General features: G+C 37.9%; 1 protein-coding gene and 1 non-coding gene across 2 annotated transcripts in view; one reads left to right on the forward strand and one right to left on the reverse strand.

Moving 5' to 3' along the window:
- LOC122687098 (ATP-binding cassette sub-family C member 4-like) overlaps window positions 1-19471 on the forward strand; it is a 324734-nt gene that overhangs the window by 68615 nt on the left and 236648 nt on the right. Inside the window, exon 4 of the mRNA XM_043892538.1 lies at window positions 6928-7152. Within this exon, the coding sequence (XP_043748473.1) occupies window positions 6928-7152 (225 nt within the window). The remainder of the gene's footprint in view (window positions 1-6927; window positions 7153-19471) is intronic.
- Window positions 3126-3230, reverse strand: LOC122687119. Its single transcript, XR_006339022.1, has one exon. It is a non-coding gene; the product is annotated as a U6 spliceosomal RNA (small nuclear RNA).

Raw genomic sequence — 19471 nt, forward strand, 5'->3', positions numbered from 1 at the left:
CTTGGCCATACTTGTGCTGGAACTGTGCATGTGTCCAGTTTGACATTCTTGCTTCTCTATGCAAGCCTCCTGTTCCACCTCAGTAAACTCTAGAAAAGGTCTGTTTTACCATCTATTGTATGAGGGGCTCTTTTAAGCTCTTCATGCCCCTTGAAATGAATGATGAAGCATTCTGGAAAGGTAATAGTGAGCCTTTGTGCTTTTGAGAACTGAGCATCTTGCTCTGATTTGATCATCTTACTCATATTTAACTAAGCATTATTCACTTACTTCTCTATTGTTGCTGTTTAGTTGCTAAGTCATGTCTGACTCTTGCAACCCCATGGATTGTAGCCTGCCAGGCTCCACTGTCCATGGAATTCTCTAGGCAAGAATACTAGAGTGGGTTGCCATTTCCTTCTCCAGGGGATCTTCCTTACCCAGGGATTGAATCTGCAGCTCCTACTGCATCTCCTGCATTGCAGGCAGATTCTTTAACACAGCCTTTGGGGAAGCCCTACTTCTCTATAGTAGATGAAAACTTCTGTGACCTCTTGGAAGACAAAGCAGTTGATGCAGGGTGCGAACATGTGTGTGCAACAAAACAGGAGTGTTGGAGTTCAATGTCACACCCATCTGAGGGATGAGGATAGCTTTCTGTAATATCCTGATTGGGTACTAGTTGGCTGAGCAGAAAATGCTTGTTAGTTTTGTCTTATGTTTGGTGTTTTGGATTCTACTTTCCCTTCCTCTTGTGCATTGGTTCCTCAACTTCAGATAGACAGAAGAGAGCTATCAATGCAGGCCTGTCAGTTGTTTATCTTGTCTGTGTTAGTAAGGTGATTGCTTAAAAGGAAAAATTTATCTCAAAATGGAATTCCAGAAAGATTTCCAAACTTTTGGCAGTTTGTCTTTTGACAAGTCTGTGGAGGAAATGATGTTGAGGGTCAAAGTGTTTACATTTTGTTACTTGAGTTAGTGTTGAGAGTTTTGTTTTCCTTGCTGGGGAAAAAGGGTACCTTCTCAAGGGTGACTACAGGGAGGAAGTAGTAGGATGTTTGGTGGAGTAGCTATTTGGCAGGGTTCGCAAGTGTTGCTAATTTTTGGGGAAAGACAATTGCTTTCTGTAAGTCTTACTCACTCAGGAGTTAAGCCCTAATGCCTCCCAACTGATTGGTTTAGTATTTTAAATTTTTGCTCTGGAGAAGAAATAATTTCCTACAACCAACACCTGCAGTGTGTGGCTGATGGAGAACCATGGATATTTTATTTTTAGCTTGTCTTCTGCTGTGTTTAATTTTCAACTCCAAGAACATCCCAGCTTCTAAGGGTCTAGAGATATATTGATGCAGCGACATCTGGAGCTGAGCATCTGGGAACCTCCCAAGCCTGGTTTATTTGTGATACTCCAACAAAAGCTAAAGTCTGATATCTTGATCTGCTGACATGTGGAATTCTGGCTGGGAAAGCTTGGATCTGTTTTTGTGCCAATGTGTCAGTTCATAAAGGCTCTTCTTAAAGCAGAAGATGAGAGCAGGAGTGTGTCTTGCCTACATGAGCCATCTTGACTTTCTGTTGGGCTGGGATGTTGAGACTACAGGGGACAGGGGCAGGCTACCAGCAGGGTTTGTTCATCTGGAAGCAAATTTCTTATCCTTCTTCTGTCACCTTTTCCTCATTCATCTTAGGCAAAGACTCACTTGGTGTTTTAGTAAATGTGTTCTAAAACACTGGATGTAATTTTTTCCCCCAAGTTTTGTGTTTCTACTTTATTTTTTTTTCCATTTATTTTTATTAGTTGGAGGCTAATTACTTTACAATATTGTAGTGGTTTTTGCCATACATTGACATGAATCAGCCATGGATTTACATGTGTTCTCCATCCTGAACCCCCTCCCACCTCCCTCCCCATCCCATCCCTCTGTGTCATCCCAGTGCACCAGCCCCGAGCACTTGTCTCATGCATGCAACCTGGACTGGCGATCTGTTTCACACTTGATAATATACATGTTTCAATGCTGTTCTCTCAGGTCATCCCACCCTTGCCTTCTCCCATAGAGTCCAAAAGTCTGTTCTATACATCTGTGTCTCTTTTTCTGTTTTGCATAAAGGGTTATCATTACCATCTTTCTAAATTCCATATATATGCATTAGTATACTGTATTGGTCTTTATCTTTCTGGCTTACTTCACTCTGAATAATGTGCTACAGTTTTATCCATCTCATTAGAACTGATTCAAATGTATTCTTTTTAATGGCTGAGTAATATTCCATTGGTATATGTACCACAGCTTCCTTATCCATTCATCTGCTGGTGGACATCTAGGTTGCTTCCATGACCTGGCTATTATAAACAGTGCTGCAATGAACATCGGGGTGCATGTATCTCTTTCAGATCTGGTTTCTCGGTGTGCATGCCCAGGAGTGGGATTGCTGGGTCATATGGCAGTTCTATTTCCAGTTTTTTAAGAAATCTCCACACTGTTCTCCATAGTGGCTATACTAGTTTGCATTCCCACCAACAGTGTAAGAGGGTTCCCTTTTCTCCACACCCTCTCCAGCATTTATTGCTTGTAGACTTTTGGATAGCAGCCATTCTGACTGGCAGGTAATGATACCTCATTGTGGTTTTGATTTGCATTTCTCTGATAATGAGTGATGTTGAGCATCTTTTCATGTGTTTGTTATCCATCTGTATGTCTTCTTTGGAGAAATGTCTGTTTAGATCTTTGGCCCATTTTTTGATTGGGTCATTTATTTTTCTGGAATTGAGCTGCAGGAGTTGCTTGTATATTTTTGAGATTAATCCTTTGTCTGTTTCTTCATTTTCTATTATTTTCTCCCATTCTGAAGGTTGTCTTTTCACCTTGCTTATAGTTTCCCTTGTTGTGCAAAAGCTTTTAAGTTTCATTAGGTCCCATTTGTTTATTTTTGCTTTTATTTCCAATATTCTGGGAGGTGGGTCATAGGGGATCTTGCTGTGATTTATGTTGGAGACTGTTTTGCCTCTGTTCTCCTCTAGGAGTTTTATAGTTTCTGGTCTTACATTTAGATCTTTAATCCATTTTGAGTTTATTTTTGTGTATGGTGTTAGAAAGTGTTCTAGTTTCATTCTTTTACAAGTGGTTGACCAGTTTTCCCAGCACAAAAATATGGAATGCTTCATGAATTTGCGTGTCATCCTTGCACAGGGGCCATACTAATCTTCTCTGTATCATTCCAATTTTAGTATATGTGCTGTCAAAGTGAGCTGGATATAATATTTATTGAGCATCCACAGTGTACCAAACACAATGTACCAAGGATTTATTACCTTGAAATATTTTGGCTTAAGTTTAAAGCTATTCTCTTCTTGTCTTATAGAAGAGAGTGGATCTGTAAATTTTTCTTTTAGATTAGTCATGAGTGTAGCATTTTGTGAAAATGCCATTTTAATATGCTAATAATAAAGGTGAAGCTGGTTTGTGTAGGAAATGGAAGAGATTTATTTGTATTGATTTTGTTTCTTGAAAGCTTACTGAATTCATTGATGAGCTTTAGTAGTTTTCTGGTAGCAGCTTTAGAAATTTCTCTGTATAGTATCATGTCATTTGCAAACAGTGAAAATTTTACTTCTTTTCCAATTTGGATTCCTTTATTTCTTTTTCTTCTCTGATTGCTGTGGCTAGGACTTTAAAAACTATGTTGAATAAGAGTGGCAAGAATGGGCATCCTTTTTTTGTTCCTGATCTTAGAGGAAATACTTTCAACTTTTCACCATTAAGTATGTTAGCTGTGAGTTTGTGTCATATGGCCTTTATTTTCTTTAGGTAAGTTCCCTCTATGCCCACTTTCTGCAAATTTTTTATCATAAATGGGTGTTGGATTTTGTTGAAAGCTTTTTCTGCATCTATTGAGATGGTCATATGGCTTTTATTCTTCAATTTGTTAATGTAATATATCACATTGATGGATTTGCGTATACTGAAGAGTCCTTGCCTCCCTGAAGTAAATCCCATTTGATTTGCTAGTATTTTGTTGAGGATTTTTGTTTCTATGTTCATCAGTGAGATTAGCTTGTAATTTTCCTTTTTTTATGGTATCTTTGTCTTTGAAGCCATCAGGTCCTGGACTTTTGTTTTTTGGGAGGTTTTTACTCACAGTTTCAATTTCAGTATTTATGATTAGTTCATATTTTCTATTTTCTGTTCATATTTTCTATTTCTACCTGGTTCAAACTTCAATCTTGGAAAGTTTTACTTTTCTAAACACTTGTCCATTTCTTCCAGGTTGTCCACTTTCTTGGCATATATTTGTTTGTAGTAATCTCTCATATTTCTTTGTATTTCTTTAGTGTCCATTGTAACTTCTTTTTCATTTCTAACTTTGTTGATTTGAGCCCTCTTCCTTTTTTTCTTGATAAATCTGGTTAAAGGCTTATCAATTTTGCTTATATTTTTGATGAACCAGCTTTTAGTTTCATTGATCTTTTCTATTGTTTTCTTTATCTCTATTTAATCCACATCTGCTCTGATATTTATCATTTTTCCCCTCTCCTATCTTTGAATTTTGTTTGTACTTCTTTCTCTAGTTGCTTGAGGTGTAAGGTTAGGTTGTCTATTTGAGATTTTGTTTCCTGAGATAAGATTGTATTAGTATAAACTTCCCTCTTAGAACTGTTTTTGCTGTATCCCATAAGTTTAGGATCATTGTGTTTTCATTTGTCTCTAGGCATTTTTTGGTTTCCTCGATTTCTTCAGTGATGCATTGATTGCTCAGTAAGATATTATTTAGCTTTCATATCTTTCTCTCTTTCTCTCTCTCTCTCTCTTTTTTTTTTTTACAGTTTTCCCCTTGTCATTGATTTGTAGTCCATAATGTTGTGGATGGATAAGATGTTTGACATGATTTCAGTGTTCTTAAATTTACTGAGGGTTGCTTTGTGGCCCAGCATGTTAGTTATCCTGGAGAATGTTCCATGTGCACTTGAAGAGAATGTGTTTTCTGCTGCTTTCATATAGAATGTCATATAAATATCAATTATGTCCATATGGTCTAATATGTCATTTAAGGCCTCTGTTTCCTTATTGATTGTTCTGTCTCTATGATCTGTCCATTGATGTAAGTGGAGTGCTAAAGTCCCCCACTATTTTTTGGCCAATGTTGATTTCTCCTTTTATGAAAAGACAACCCACAGGATGGAAGAAAATATTTGCAAATGAAGTGATTGACAAGGGATTAATCTCCAAAATATATAACAGCTCATGCAGCTCCATATATAGAAAACAAAACAAAACAAAACAAAAAATGGCAGAAGGTCTAAATAGACATTTCTCAAAAGGAAACATACAGATGGCCAAAAAGCACATGAAAAGATGCTTAACATTGTTAATTATTAGAGAAATGCCAATCAAACTACTATGAGTTGTCACCTGACACCAGTCAGAATAACTATCATCAAAAAGTCCGAAAATAATAAATGCTGGAGAAGATGTGGTGAGAAAGTAAACCTCCTACACTGTTGGTGAGAATGGAGGTTCCTCAAAACAAAACAAAACAAAAAAAAACTAAAAAATAGAACTACCACATGATCCAGCAATCCCTCTACTGGGCATGTATCTGGAGGAAACCATAATTTGAAAAGACACATGCACCTCAGTGTTCATTGTATCACTATTTTCAATAGTCTAGAAGCAATATAAATTCTATTGACAGAGAAATGGATAAAGAAGATGTGGTATGTATATATAATGAAATATTACTCAGTCACAAAAAAGAATGAAATAATACCATTTGCAATCACATGGATGGGCTTAGAGATTATAATACTGAGTGAAGTAAGTCAGATAGAGAAGGACAAATATATGGTATCAGTTATATGTGGAATCTAAAAAAAATGATACAAATGAATGTTGTTCCAAACAGACTTCAAAAACACACTTATGGTTTTCAAAGGGGAAAGGCAGGGGGAGGAATAAATTAGGACTTTGAGGTGAACATATACACTACTATATATGAAATTGATATTAATAATTAACAAGGACCTACTGTATAGCATGGGGCTTCCCACGTGGTTTAGTGGTAAAGTATCCACCTGCTAATGCAGGAGATGCAGGCAATGTGGTTTTGATCCCTGGGTCAGGAAGATCCCCTAGAGGGGGAAATGGCAACCCATTCTAGTATTCTTGCCTGGAGAATCCCATGGACAGAGGAGCCTGGCAGGCTACAGTCTATAAGGTTGCAAAGCATCAGACAGTGAGCAGACAGCACTGTGTAGCACAGGGAACTCTATTCAGTAATCTGTGATAACCTATATGGGAGAAGAATCTGAAAAAGAATATATATATGTATACCTGAATCACTTTGCTGTATACCTGAAACTAACATAGCATTGGAAATCAACTATACTTTACTGTGCCAATAAAGGTTCACATAGTCAAAACTTTGTTTTTTCCAGTAGTCATGTACAGATGTGAGAGTTGGACTGTAAAGAAAGTTGAGCACTGAAGAATTAATGCTTTCAAACTGTGGTGCTGGAGAAGACTCTAAAGAGTCCCTTTGACTTCAAGGAGATCAAAGCAGTCAATCCTAAAGGAAATCAATCCTGAATATTTATTGGAAGGACTGATGCTGAAACTGAAGCTCCAATCCTTTGGCCACCTGATGCAAAGAGTCAACTCAGTGGAAAAGACCTTGATGCTAGGAAAGATTGAGGGCACAAGGAGAAGGGGGTGACAGGATGAGATAGTAAAATGGCATCACTGACTCAATGGACATGAGTTTGAGCAAACTCCGAGAGACAGTGAAGGACAGGGAAGCCTTGCATGCTGTAGTCCATGGGGTCACAAAGAAATGGACATGACTTAGCAACTGAACCATAGCAAAAATTAAATAAAAAAAAGTGAAACTGATAAGAAAAACTGGTATGGCTTGTATTTCTAATTAAGGTTTCTTTTCCTTTCCTTTTAGGAAATCTTCAGAGTACTCTTACCGACATATTTTGAGGGCTTACTTACTTACTTTCAAAACTATGACCCCTCTGATTCTGGGACTTTGTTCAAAGCCTATGGCTACACTGCTGTACTGAATGTCTGCCTTGTCATTTGGGCAATTCTGCAGCACTTTTCCTCATATTACGCTCAGCGTATAGGAATGAGATTAAGAGTAGCCATGTGCCATATGATTTACCGCAAGGTAAGTGTCATTTGGTACAAAAGTTTGTACCTCCTCTGAAGAATCAGGAGCATTTTGGGAAAGTTCTCTGTAGATTAAAAATTTTGTAACTGGTGTCATTTACTCCTTACCAGACATACTAGATATTTGTTTCAAGCCAATTTGTTCTTGTTTGAGCAAACTTTACCAATATATGATGAAAAGTTTTGTTTGGAGATCAGACCAGGGCTGCCTTTGATAACTTTATGCATAGGCTGGTACATAATACCCGCTAAACTTATATTGAAATCTAATTAAAAAATAGGTATCAAAATTATCAAACTGATTTTCAATGTTTTCTTGCCTAAATCTTATTGTGATATTCATGGAAATTTTGTTGTTTTTCATTTAAACATTCATTTACATCAAAGTTGTGTTTAAAAGTGACTTCAGTGATTGGATCTATAACATTAAATTTAGGAGAAAAATATGTGTTTAATAAAATAAATGATTATATTTTAAATGATGCATCTAGTCATGTTTAATATAATTGTGCTTACTAAATACAAATATAAGTGAAATCTGTGCCAAATTAGACTCACTCATGATATTCTGTAGGTATGATTGTTTTTGATAATATTAAAGAAAATGGTTGAATGGAAGAAAACTTGAAATTTTAAATTGTTTTTAGCAATTTTAGAGGGTATTTATGTTGCTATTCATTGAAGTTATTTTCTTAATACAATATTTGTTTTTTTTAGTATACATTATAGCAGCTTTAATAAAATCTGGTTTGATGTTTCTAGTGTTTTTGTATTGAGAAATGCTATAAAATTATTCTATATTTTACTCTAGTCTTATCTAGTATAAAAGGAGTTAAGTATTTCAGATGTCTTTACAAATGAACTGCCACAGATACACCAGTGCCATGTGCTGGAGAGCTCTTGATAAACAAGATCTTAGATATCTCTCTGTCCTGGGCTGTTTCATTTTTAAAACATCCTTATTTAACCATGTTGTGTACTTGAAATTTTCTGAGAGAGTAGATTATAAGTGTTTTCACTGCACACACAAAAAGATAACTACATGAGGCAATGGATATGTTAACTGTTTTAACTACAGTAATCATTTCCCAGTGTACATTTATGTCAAACATCTTGTTGTGCACATTAATATATATATATATATTATATATATATATATACATTATATATATATACATATTTCGTTAAAAATAAACAAAATCCTTATTGAAAGATAAAGCCAAGCAATTTAAATGAGAACAAGCATCTCTTTTACTTGGTTGCTACTTATCTAGAACTTCTATTTTTTAAGAATATTTTTCTCAGCAAATTAAAGATATCTTTCCTCATCCTTTTCTGAGCAGAGTCTTGTTAATCTTTGGGCTATGTGAACCTGATTCATGGACCTAACATTCCAGGTTCCTATACAATATTGTTTTTTACAGCATTGGACTTTCCTTTCACCACCAGATATATCCACAATGGGGCATTGTTTTCACTTTGGCTCAGCCTCTACTTTCCTTCTGGAGCTATTTCTTCACTCTTCTCCAGTAGTATGTTGGGCATCTAGTGACCTGGGGAGTTCATCTTTTAGTATCAAATCTTTTTGCCTTTTCATATTGTTCATGGGGTTCTCAAGGCAAGAATGCTGAAGTGGTTTGCATTACCTTCTCCAGTGGACCACTTTTTTTCAGCTGAGCTGTTTCAAATCTTAAAAGATGATGCTGTTAACATGCTACCCTCTGTATGCCAGCAAATTTGGAAAACTCAGCAGTGGCCACAGCACTGGTAAAGGTCAGTTTTCATACCAATCCCAAAGAAAGACAATGCCAAATAATGTTCAAACTACTGCACAATTGCACTCATTTCACATGCTAGCAAAGTAATGCTTAAAACTCTTCAACCTAGGCTTCAACAGTACATGAACCAAAAGCTTCCAGATTTTCAAGCTAGATTTAGAAAAGGCAGAGGAACCAGAGATCAAATTGCCAACATCCATTGGATCATTGAAAACACAAGAGAATTCCAGAAAACATCTACTTCTGCTTCATTGACTACACAAAAACTTTTTACTTTGTGGATCACAACAAACTCTGGAAGATTCTTAAAGTGATGGGAATACCAGAACACCATACCTGCCTCCTGAGAAACCTGTATGCAGATCAAGAAGCCACAGTTAGAACTGGACATGGAGCAATGGGCTGATTCCAAATTGGGAAAGGAATACATCAAGGCTGTATATTGTCACCCTTGTTATTTAACTTCTATTCAGAGCACATCATGCAAAATGCCAGGCTGAATGAAGCACAAGCTGAAATCAAGACTGCTGGGAGAAATATCAATAACCACAACTATGTAGATAAAACCACCCTTATGGCAGAAAGCAGAGAAACTAAAGAGCCTCATGATGAAAGACGAGAGTTAAAAAGCTGGCTTAAAACTCAGCATTCAAAAAACAAAGATCATGGCATCCAGTCCCATCACTTCATGGCAAATAGATGAGGAAACAATGGAAACAGTTTCAGAATTTATGTTTGTGGGGGGCTCCAAAATCACCACAGATGGTGATTACATCCTTGAAATTAAAAGACGCTTGCTCCTTGGAAGAAAAGCTATGACCAACCTAGACAGCATATTGAAAAGCAAAGACAGTACTTTACCAACAAAGGTCTGTCTAGTCAAAGCTATGGTTTTTTTTCCAGTAGTCATGTAGGCATATGAGAGTTGGAACATAAAGAAAGCTGAGCACCAAAGAATTGATGCTTTTGAACTGTGGTGTTGGAGAAGACTCTTGAGAGTCCCTTAGACTGCAAGGAGATCAAACCAGTCAATTCTAAAGGAAATCAATCCTGAATATTCATTGGAAGGACTGATGCTAAAGCTGAAACTCCAACAATTTGGCTACCTGATGTGAAGAGCTGACTTATTGGAAAAGACCCTGTTGCTGGCAAAGATTGAGGGCAGGAGGAGAAGGGGATGACAGAGGATGAGATGGTTGGATGGCATCACCAACTCCATGGACATGAGTACGAACTAGCTCCGGGAATTGTTGATGAGCAGGACAGCCTGATGTGCTGCAGTCTATGGGGTTGCAAAGAGTCGGACATGACTGAGCAATTGAAGAACAACAAGTGTGAAACTGAGGCCTGGTATGTCACTGTCAGTCATAGACTGTAGAACATAAGCTAATTTGTTCCTAAGTGATGTGGAAATGCAACAATGCCCATATACTCCAGTCATTCGTCTTCCTTGTCCTCCCTCATCATGTTTGTTATTCTGTTGCACCTTCTACCATTTATAAGATGAATACTCAGGTTTCCCTACAAATTATCTAGAAGTTTGTCTTTGCAGATCATGTTTAACTCCCATAAATAAATAAATAGGAAATTTCACCGGAAGTACACTATGAAACTCTTATATTAGTTGTGAGGTGATGTTTCACTCAAAGTTTACTCTTTGATCCACATAAGTCATTGTCCACCTGATTTTCTTTCTCTTCCTACTAGTTCTTTGGAATGTTGCCTTTGAGAAATTGAACCCTTCCTGGCATGCTGCTTGAAAGTGAAAGTGACAGTCTTAGTTGATCAGTCATGTCCAATTCTTTGCGACTCCATGGACTGCAACCTGCCAGGCTTCTCTGTCTATGAAATCCTCTGGGCAAGAATACTGGAGTGGGTTGTCATGCCCTTCTCCAGGAGGGGCATGTTGCTTACATGAAAGTAAACATTTGTTAAAGGGATTAATTTGCCTACTTGATTAGCCTTAAGGAATTGTTTCTTTTTCCATTTTTTAGAAAATTTTATATAATATTTATAAATTACACTCCATTTAGTTATTATAAGATATTGGCTGTATTCCCTGTGTTGTATTATATATCATTGTAGGCTACCTTACATCCAATAGTTTGTGCATCCCACTCCCCCATCACTATATGGCTCCCCTACTTCACTGGTAACCACTAGTTTGTCCTCTGTATCTGTGAGTCTATTTCTCTTTTGTTTTATTCACTAGTTTGTTGTATTTTTAGGCTCCACTTATAAGCAATATCATACAGTATTTATCTTTCTCTCTCTCTGACCTGTTTCATTTAGCATCAGTTCCATTCAGTTCAGTCACTCAGTCGTGTCTGACTCTTTGTGACACCATGGATGGCAGCATGCCAGGCTTCCCTGTCCATCACCAACTTCTGGAGCTTGTTCAAACTCATGTCCATTGAGTTGGTGTTGCCATACAACCATCTCATCCTCTGTCATCCCCTTCTCCTCCCACCTTCCATCTTTCCCAGCATGAGGGTTTTTTCCAACGAGTCAGTTCTTGGCATCAGGTGGCCAAGGTAGTGGAGTTTCAGCTTCAACATCAGTCCTTCTAATGAATATTTAGGATTGATTTCTTCCAACGGACTCTCAAGAGTCTTCTCCACCACCACAGTTCAAAAGCATCAATTCTTCGGTGCTCAGCTTTCTTTATAGTCCAACTCTCACATCCATACATGACTACTGGAAAACCCATAGCCTTGACTAGATGGACCTTTGTTGGCATAGTGATGTCTTTGCTTTTTAATATGCTGTTTAGCTTGGTCATAGCTTTTCTTCCAAGGATCATGTGTCTTTTAGTTTCATGGCTGCAGTTGCCATCTGCAGTGATTTTGCTCCCCCTCACCCCCCAAAAAAGACTGTGGATGGATACTTAGGTTGCTTGCATATCCTGACAATGGTAAATAATGCTTATATGAACACTGTGGTACATGTTTTTTTTTTTTTTTTTTGTATCTTTTTTGAAGTAGTGTTTTTGTTTTTTTGGATATATCACAGGAAGTTGAATTGCTGGGTCATGTGGTAGCTTTATTTGTAGTTCTTTGACAAACCTTCATGCAGTTCTTCACAGTGGCTGTCCAACATACATTTCCACCAATAGTGTGTCAGTGTTACCTCTCCTCCACATCCTTACCAGCATTTGTTATTCATGTTCTTTTTGATGAAAGTCATTCTGACAGGTGTGAGGTGATATCTCATTGTGGTTTTGATTCACATTTCTTCATTGGAAAAGTGTCTATTTAGTTCTTTCTGTCCATTTTTAATAAGGTTGTTTGTTTTTATGATGTTGTGTTATATAAGTTGCTTATATACATTGGATATTAATCCCATATAGGTCATGTCATTTACAAATATTTCCTACAATTCAGTATCTTTTCTTTTCATTTTGTTGATGATTTCCTTCTCCGTGCACAAGTTTTTAAGTTTAGTTCTGTTCTATTTATTTTTGCTTTCATTTCTTTTACTGTAAGAGAGAGAACCCCAAAGCACACTGCTTTGGTTTATGTCAAAAAGTGTTCTGCTTATGTTTCCCTCTAGGAGTTTTATGGTATCTCGTCTTACATTGAAGTCTTTAATGCATTTTAAGTATATTTTTGTATTAGAGAATGCTTTAATTTCATCCTTTTAAATATAGCTGTCCAGTTTTCCCAGACATTTATTTGTAAAGTAATGTGTCTGATTTTTAATATGTTGTCTAGGTTTGTCATAGCTTTTCTTCCAAGGAGCAAGCTACATTTAAAAATAACCAAACTGATCACCTGAATCACAGCCTTGTCTAACTGAGTGAAACTATGAGCCATGCCATGTAGGGCCACCCAAAATGGATGGGTCATGGTGGAGAGTTCTGACAAAATGTGGCCCACTGGAGGAGGAAATGGAAAAAAACACTTCAGCATTCTTGCCTTGAGGACTCCATGAAGAGTATGAAAAGGCAAAAAGATAGGACACTGAAAGATGAACTCCCTAGGTCGGTAGGTGCCCAATATGCTACTGGAGAAGAGTGGAGAAATTGCTCCAAAAGGAATGAAGAGTCAGCCAAAATGAAAGTGACACCTAGTTGTGGATGTGACTGGTGAAGGAAGTAAATTCTGATGCTGTAAAGAACAATGCTGCATAGGAATCTGAAATGTTCCATCTATGAGTCATGGTAAATTGGAAGTAGTCAAATAGGTTATGGCAAGAGTAAACATCAACATTTTAGCACTCAGTGAAATAAAATGAGCTGGAATGTGTGAATTTAATTCACATGACCATTGTGTCTACTACTGTGGACATGAATCCCTTAGAAGAAATGGAGTAGCCCTCATAGCCAACAAAAGAGTCTGAAATGCAGTACTTGGGTCCAGTCTCAAAATGACAGAATGATTTCTGTTCATTTCCAAAGCAAACCATTCAATATCACAGTAATCTAAGTCTATGCCCCTACCAGTAATGCTGAAGAAGCTAAAGTTGAACGGTTCTGTGAAGATCTACAAGAACTTCCAGAACTAACAGCCAAAAAGATGTCTTCTTCATTATAGGGGACAGGAATGCAAAAGTAGGAAGTCAAGAGATACCTGTAATAACAGGCAAATTTGGCCTTGGATTACAAAATGAAGCAGGGCAAAGGCTAACAGCGTTTTGCCAAGAGAATGCGGTCATTATAGCAAACACCCTCTTCTAACAACACAATAGACAACTCTACACAAGGACATCACCCGATGGTCAATACCAAAATGAGATTGATTATATTCTTTGCAACTGATGATGGAGAAGCTCTATACAGTCAGCATAAACAAGACTGGGAGCTGACTGTGGCTGAGTTTATGAACTCCTTATCGCCAAATTCAGACTTAAATTGAAGAAAGTAGGGAAAACCACTGTGCCATTCAGGTATGACCTAAATCAAATCCCTTATGATTATGCAGTAGATGTGGCAAATAGATTGAAGGCATTAGGTGTGATAGATACAGTGCCTGAAGAACTGTGGATCGTAACATTGTACAGGAGGCAGTGATCAAAACCATCCCCAAGAAGAAGAAATGCAAAAAGGCAAAATGATTGTCTGAGGAGACCTTTCAAATAGCTGAGAAAAGAAGAGAAGTGAAAGTTAAAGGAGAAAAGGAAAGATATACCCATTTGAATGCAGAGTTCCAAAGAATAGCAAGGAGAGATGAGAAAGCCTTCCTCAGTGATCTATGCAAAGAAATAGAGGAAAACAACAGAATGGGAAAGACATAGATCTCTTCAAGAAAATTAGAGATACCAAGGGCACAATTTTTTTGCAAAGATAGGCACAATAAAGGACAGAAATGGTATGGACCTAACAGAAGCAGAAGATATTAAGAAGAGGTGGCAAGAATACACAGAAGAACTGTCCAAAAAAATCTTCACGACCCAGATAATCATGATGGTGTGATCCCTCACCTAGAGCCAGACATCCTGGAGTGTGAAGTCAAGTGGGCCTTAGGAAGCATCACTATGAACAAAACTAGTGTAGGCAATGGAATTCCAGTTGAGCTATTTCAAATCCTAAAAGATGATGCTGTGAAAGTGATACGCTTAATATGCCAGCAAATTTGGAAAACTGAGCAGTGGCCACAGGACTGGAAAAGGTCAGTTTTCATTCCAATCCCAAAGGAAGGCAATGCCAAAGAATGTTCCAACTGCTGCATAATTGCACATGCAATCAAAGTAATGTTCAAAATTCTCCAAGCTAGGCTTCAGCAGTACGTGAACTGAGAACTTCCAGATGTACAAGCCAGATTTAGAAAAGGCAGAGGAACCAGAGATCAAATTGCCAACATCCGTTGGATCATAGAAAAAGCAAGAGAATCCAGAAAAACATTTACTTCTTCTTCACTGACTGCACTCAAGCCTTTTGCTTTGTGGGTCACAAAGAACTCTGGAAAATTCTTCAAGAGATGGGAATACCAGACCACCTTACCTGCCTCCCGTATGCAGGTCAAGAAGCAATAGTTAGAACCAGACATGGAACAATGGACTGGTTCCAAATTGGGGAAGGAATACATCAAGGCTGTATATTGTCACCCTGCTAATTTAACACATGTGCAGCGTACATCATGCAAAATGTTGGGCTGAATGAAGCACAAGCTGTAACCAAGATTGCAGGGAGAAGTATCAATAACCTCAGATATGCAGATCGCACCACCCTTATGGCAGAAAGCAAAGAGAAACTAAAGAGCCTGTTGATGAAAGTGAAAGAAGAGAGTGTAAAAGCTGGCATAAAACTTTAAAAAAAAAAAAAAAAGAAGATCATGGCATTCAGTTCCATTATTTCATGGCAAATAGATGGGAAAACAATGGAAACAGTGACAGACTTCATTTTCTTGGGCTCCAAAATTACTGCAGATGGTGACTGCAGCCATGAAATTAAAAGATGCCTGCTTCTTGGAGGAAAAGCGATGACCAATCTAGACAGCAGATTAAAAAGCAGAGACAGTACTTTACTGACAAAGATCCATCTAGTCAACTATGGTTTTTCCAGCAGTCATGTACGGATGTGAGAGTTGAACCATAAAGGAAGCCAAGTGATAAGTATTGATGCTTTTGAACTATTGTGTTAGAGAAGATGCTTGAGATTTTCTTGGACAGCAAGGAAATCAAACCAGTCAATCCTAAAGAAAATCAGTCCTGAATATTCACTGGGAGGACTGATGCTGAAGTTGAAGCTCCAACACTTTGGCCACCTGATGTGAAGAACTGATTCATTGGAAAAGACCCTGATGCTGGAGAAAACTGAAGGCAGGAAGAAAAAGAGACAACAGAGGACGAGATGGTTGGATGACATCACTGACTTGATGGACATGAGTTTAACCAAGCTCTGGGAGTTGGTGATCGACTGGGAAATCTGGTGTGCTGCAGACCATGGGGTCACTAAGAAATGGACATGAGTGAGTGACTAAACTGAACTGTGTATTTTTTCAGCACCATTTATTGAAGAGACTGTGCTTTCTCCATTGTGTATTTTTGCCTCCTTTGTCTTAAATTAGTTGACCCTAAGTGTATGGGTTTATTTCTGGGCTCTCTATACTGCTCCATTGATCTATGTGTCTGTTTTTGTGCCAGTATCATACTCTCTTCCCTTGGGTTTCCCTTGTGGCTCAGCTGGTAAAGAATCTGCCTGCAATGCGGGAGACCTGGGTTTGATCCCTGGGTTGGGAAGATCCCCTGGAGAAGAGAAAGACCACCCACTCTAGTATTCTGGCCTGAAGAATTCCATGGACTGTATAGTCAATGGGGCCACAAAGAGTTGGACATGGCTGAGTGACTTTCACTTCACTTTCATACTATCATTTTGATTACTGTGGCTTTGTACTATGGTCGAAGTCAAGGAGTGTGATTCCTCCAGCTTTGTTGTTCTTCTTCAATTTTTTTTTGACTATTTGACTGTTCGTGTCATTTGTTTTTCCATACAAATTTTATACTTTTTTGTTCCAGTTCTGTGAAAAATGCCATTGGTAATTGATAGGCGTTGCATTGAATCTGTAGATTGTCTTGAGTAGTACAGTCATTTTGACAATACTAATCTTTCCAATCCAAGAACATAGTATATCTTTCCATCTGTTTTGTCATCTTCAATTTCTTTCATCAGTGTCTTATAGTTTCAGGGGCACAGATCTTTTACCTCCTTAGGTAGGTTTATTCCTAGGCATTTTAGTCTTTTTGATGCAGTGGTAAACGGGATTGTTTCCTTAATTTCCCTTTCTGATACTTTGTTAATAATGTATAGAAATGCAGCACATTTTTGTATATTAATTTTATATCCTGAAACTTTACCAAATTCATTGATGAACTCTAATAGTTTTCTGGTAGTGTCTTTAGGATTTCCTATGTATAGTATCATGTCTTCTACAAATAGTGACAGTTTGACTTCTTTCTTTCCAATTTAGATTCTTTGTATTTAAAAGAATTGTCTTTTTACAAAGTCAGAAATTGCTGAGGTAAAACCATAGAGGTAGCAGGGATTTCCAGAACTATCGTTCAGTCGTGTCTAACTCTTTGCCACCCCATGGACTATACAGTCCATGGAATTCCTTAGGCCAGAATACTGGAGTGGGTAGCTGTTCCCTCCTCCAGGGGATCTTCCCAATCCAGGGGTTGAACCCAGGTCTCCCCACATTGCAGGCGGATTCTTTACCAGCTGAACCACCAGGGAAGCTCAAGAATACTGCAGTGGATAGCCTCTCCCTTCTCCAGGACATCTTCCTGACCCAGGAATTGAAGTGGGGTCTCCTGCATTGCAGGTGGATTCTTTACCAGCTTAGCTACCAAGGAAGCCCCTCCAGAAACATGGGAGAGACAGTTTCCTCATGCACTTTCATGCATCTAGAATCCTGCTGAGGTGAAGAAATAAGATGTTTCTTTTTTGTAGGTTACAGGTAAGCTGACTCTTTAGGGCAAAAGCTGGTGTTGCAGAGCAGCTCTAAAAGGCCCATCTGAATGTTCCTGGTTTATGCTGAGGCCCTACTTGCTCATCCTGAGTCCTGGAAAGAAATTAGATTGAGTGTTAGAAATGGAATGGCTGCTAAGCTTATAGTCATAGTTTGTATTGTTGAATGATCTTGTGGGATGTATGATATATAGAAAATGACTTGTCTTTTAATTACCTTTCCACAACTGTGGCAAAATAACTTTTGGCTTTTGATCATTGATTTTTTAAAAAATTGCAACAAAATATACACAACAAAATTTACAATTTTAACTCTTTTAAAGTGCACCATTTAGTGACATCAGGTACATTCACATTGTTGTGGAGTTATCACCATTGTGAATCTCCAGAACTTTTTCATCTTCCCAAATCTGTACCCATTAAGCACTAAGTTTCTACTCCCGTCCCTTCACCATCATCACCATTCTACTTCTCTTTATGCATTTCACTACTCCAGGTGCCTCATATAAGTGAAAGCATATAATGTCTGGATTATGTCACCTAGCATAATGTTTTCAAGATTTATCCATGTTGTATCAGGTGTCAGAATTTAATTCCTTTTTAAGACTGAGTGATATTTCATGATAGGTATGTACAATCTTTTGTGTATTCATTCATCTGTTAATAAACATTTGGGCTGTTTCCATCTTATATCTATTGTGAATAGTGCTGTTATGAACATAGGTATACAAATAGCTGTTCAAGGTTGTGCTTTCAGTTCTTTTGAGTACATTCCCAGTAGTGGAACTGTTGTGCTATATACTAATCTTATGTTTAATTTTTTGAGAAACCGCCATACACTCTTCCATCATGGCTACATAATTTTATATTTTCTACTTGATCACTGATTTTTCTCTTTAACTTGAGAACTAAATGAAAAGTTTTTGTGAATTCTGACATTTTGTTTGGATCCATGGCTCCAGTTAGTGGTCCACTGAAACATCTCACAGTGGTCACTTCAGATTCCTGATCTCTAGGGCATATATTGGAACTTTTTACCAAATAAAGGGATCATGTAAAACAGGCTGTTTTTTTGTAAAGTCAAGCATTAAAGGCCATAGATTCTTCACCAGAGTATTATTTTGAACTTTATTCTCTGCTCATTTTATTGTATATTATTTAAAAACATTAAAAAATTTTAATAAGTATTTATTTTTGTCTGTGCTAGGCCTTTGTTGCTTTGTATGGGTTTCTCTTGTTGTTTCTCTTGTTGAGGGGTGCTCTCTAACTGCAATGTACAGATGGTTTCTGTTATTGTGGAGATGGCTTCTCTTATTGCAGAACACAGGCTGTAGGGTGCTCGGGCCCAGGAATTGTGGTGCACAGGCTTAGTTGCCCTGCAGCATGTGGGATCTTCCCAGATGAGGGATCAAAGCTGTGTCCCTGCATTGTCAGGCAGATGATTAACCACTGAACCACTAGGGAAGTCCTCTGCTCATATTGGAATGAGGAAATTAAGATCAAAGTTCTTAAATGATTTCACATGTGGTGTTAATGATTGATTCCAAGTTCCCTAATTTATAGTCGAAGTCCTCTAATTTCTTGCTTTAAGGCAGTTTCTCCACTCTCATCTAGTTAGGCTCAAATTTACTTTATTTTGCTCCTAAGTCTAAACCAACATCCTTACATTCTGGATAGACCCAAGTTCATTGAGAAACAGGTGGGGGATTTTGTTTCTACCTCCTACTCCTCCCTTTGCTGTCCTTGAGGGCGGGGCTTCTGCCACATTGAGGAGATAAAGGATGAACATGGGTCCCTAGAGCCCTGCTGTCAGGGGTTATCCTGCTCATCCTGATACCATGCATGACCCCAAGAAATTGTTATCCATTTTGCTATGTTTTTTTTTTTTAATTTTTTTCCATTTATTTTTATTAGTTGGAGGCTAATTACTTCACAATATTGTAGTGGTTTTTGCTATACATTGACATGAATCAGCCATGGATTTACATGTATTCCCTATCCCGATCCCCCCTCCCACCTCCCTCCCCACCCCATCCCTCTGGGTCTTCCCAGTGCACCAGCCCCAAGCACTTGTCTCATGAATCCAACCTGGGCTGGTGATCTGTTTCACCCTTGATAATATACATGTTTTG

Source organism: Cervus elaphus, chromosome 30 (genome assembly GCF_910594005.1).
Source record: "Cervus elaphus chromosome 30, mCerEla1.1, whole genome shotgun sequence".
Classification (NCBI taxonomy): Eukaryota; Metazoa; Chordata; class Mammalia; order Artiodactyla; family Cervidae; genus Cervus; species Cervus elaphus.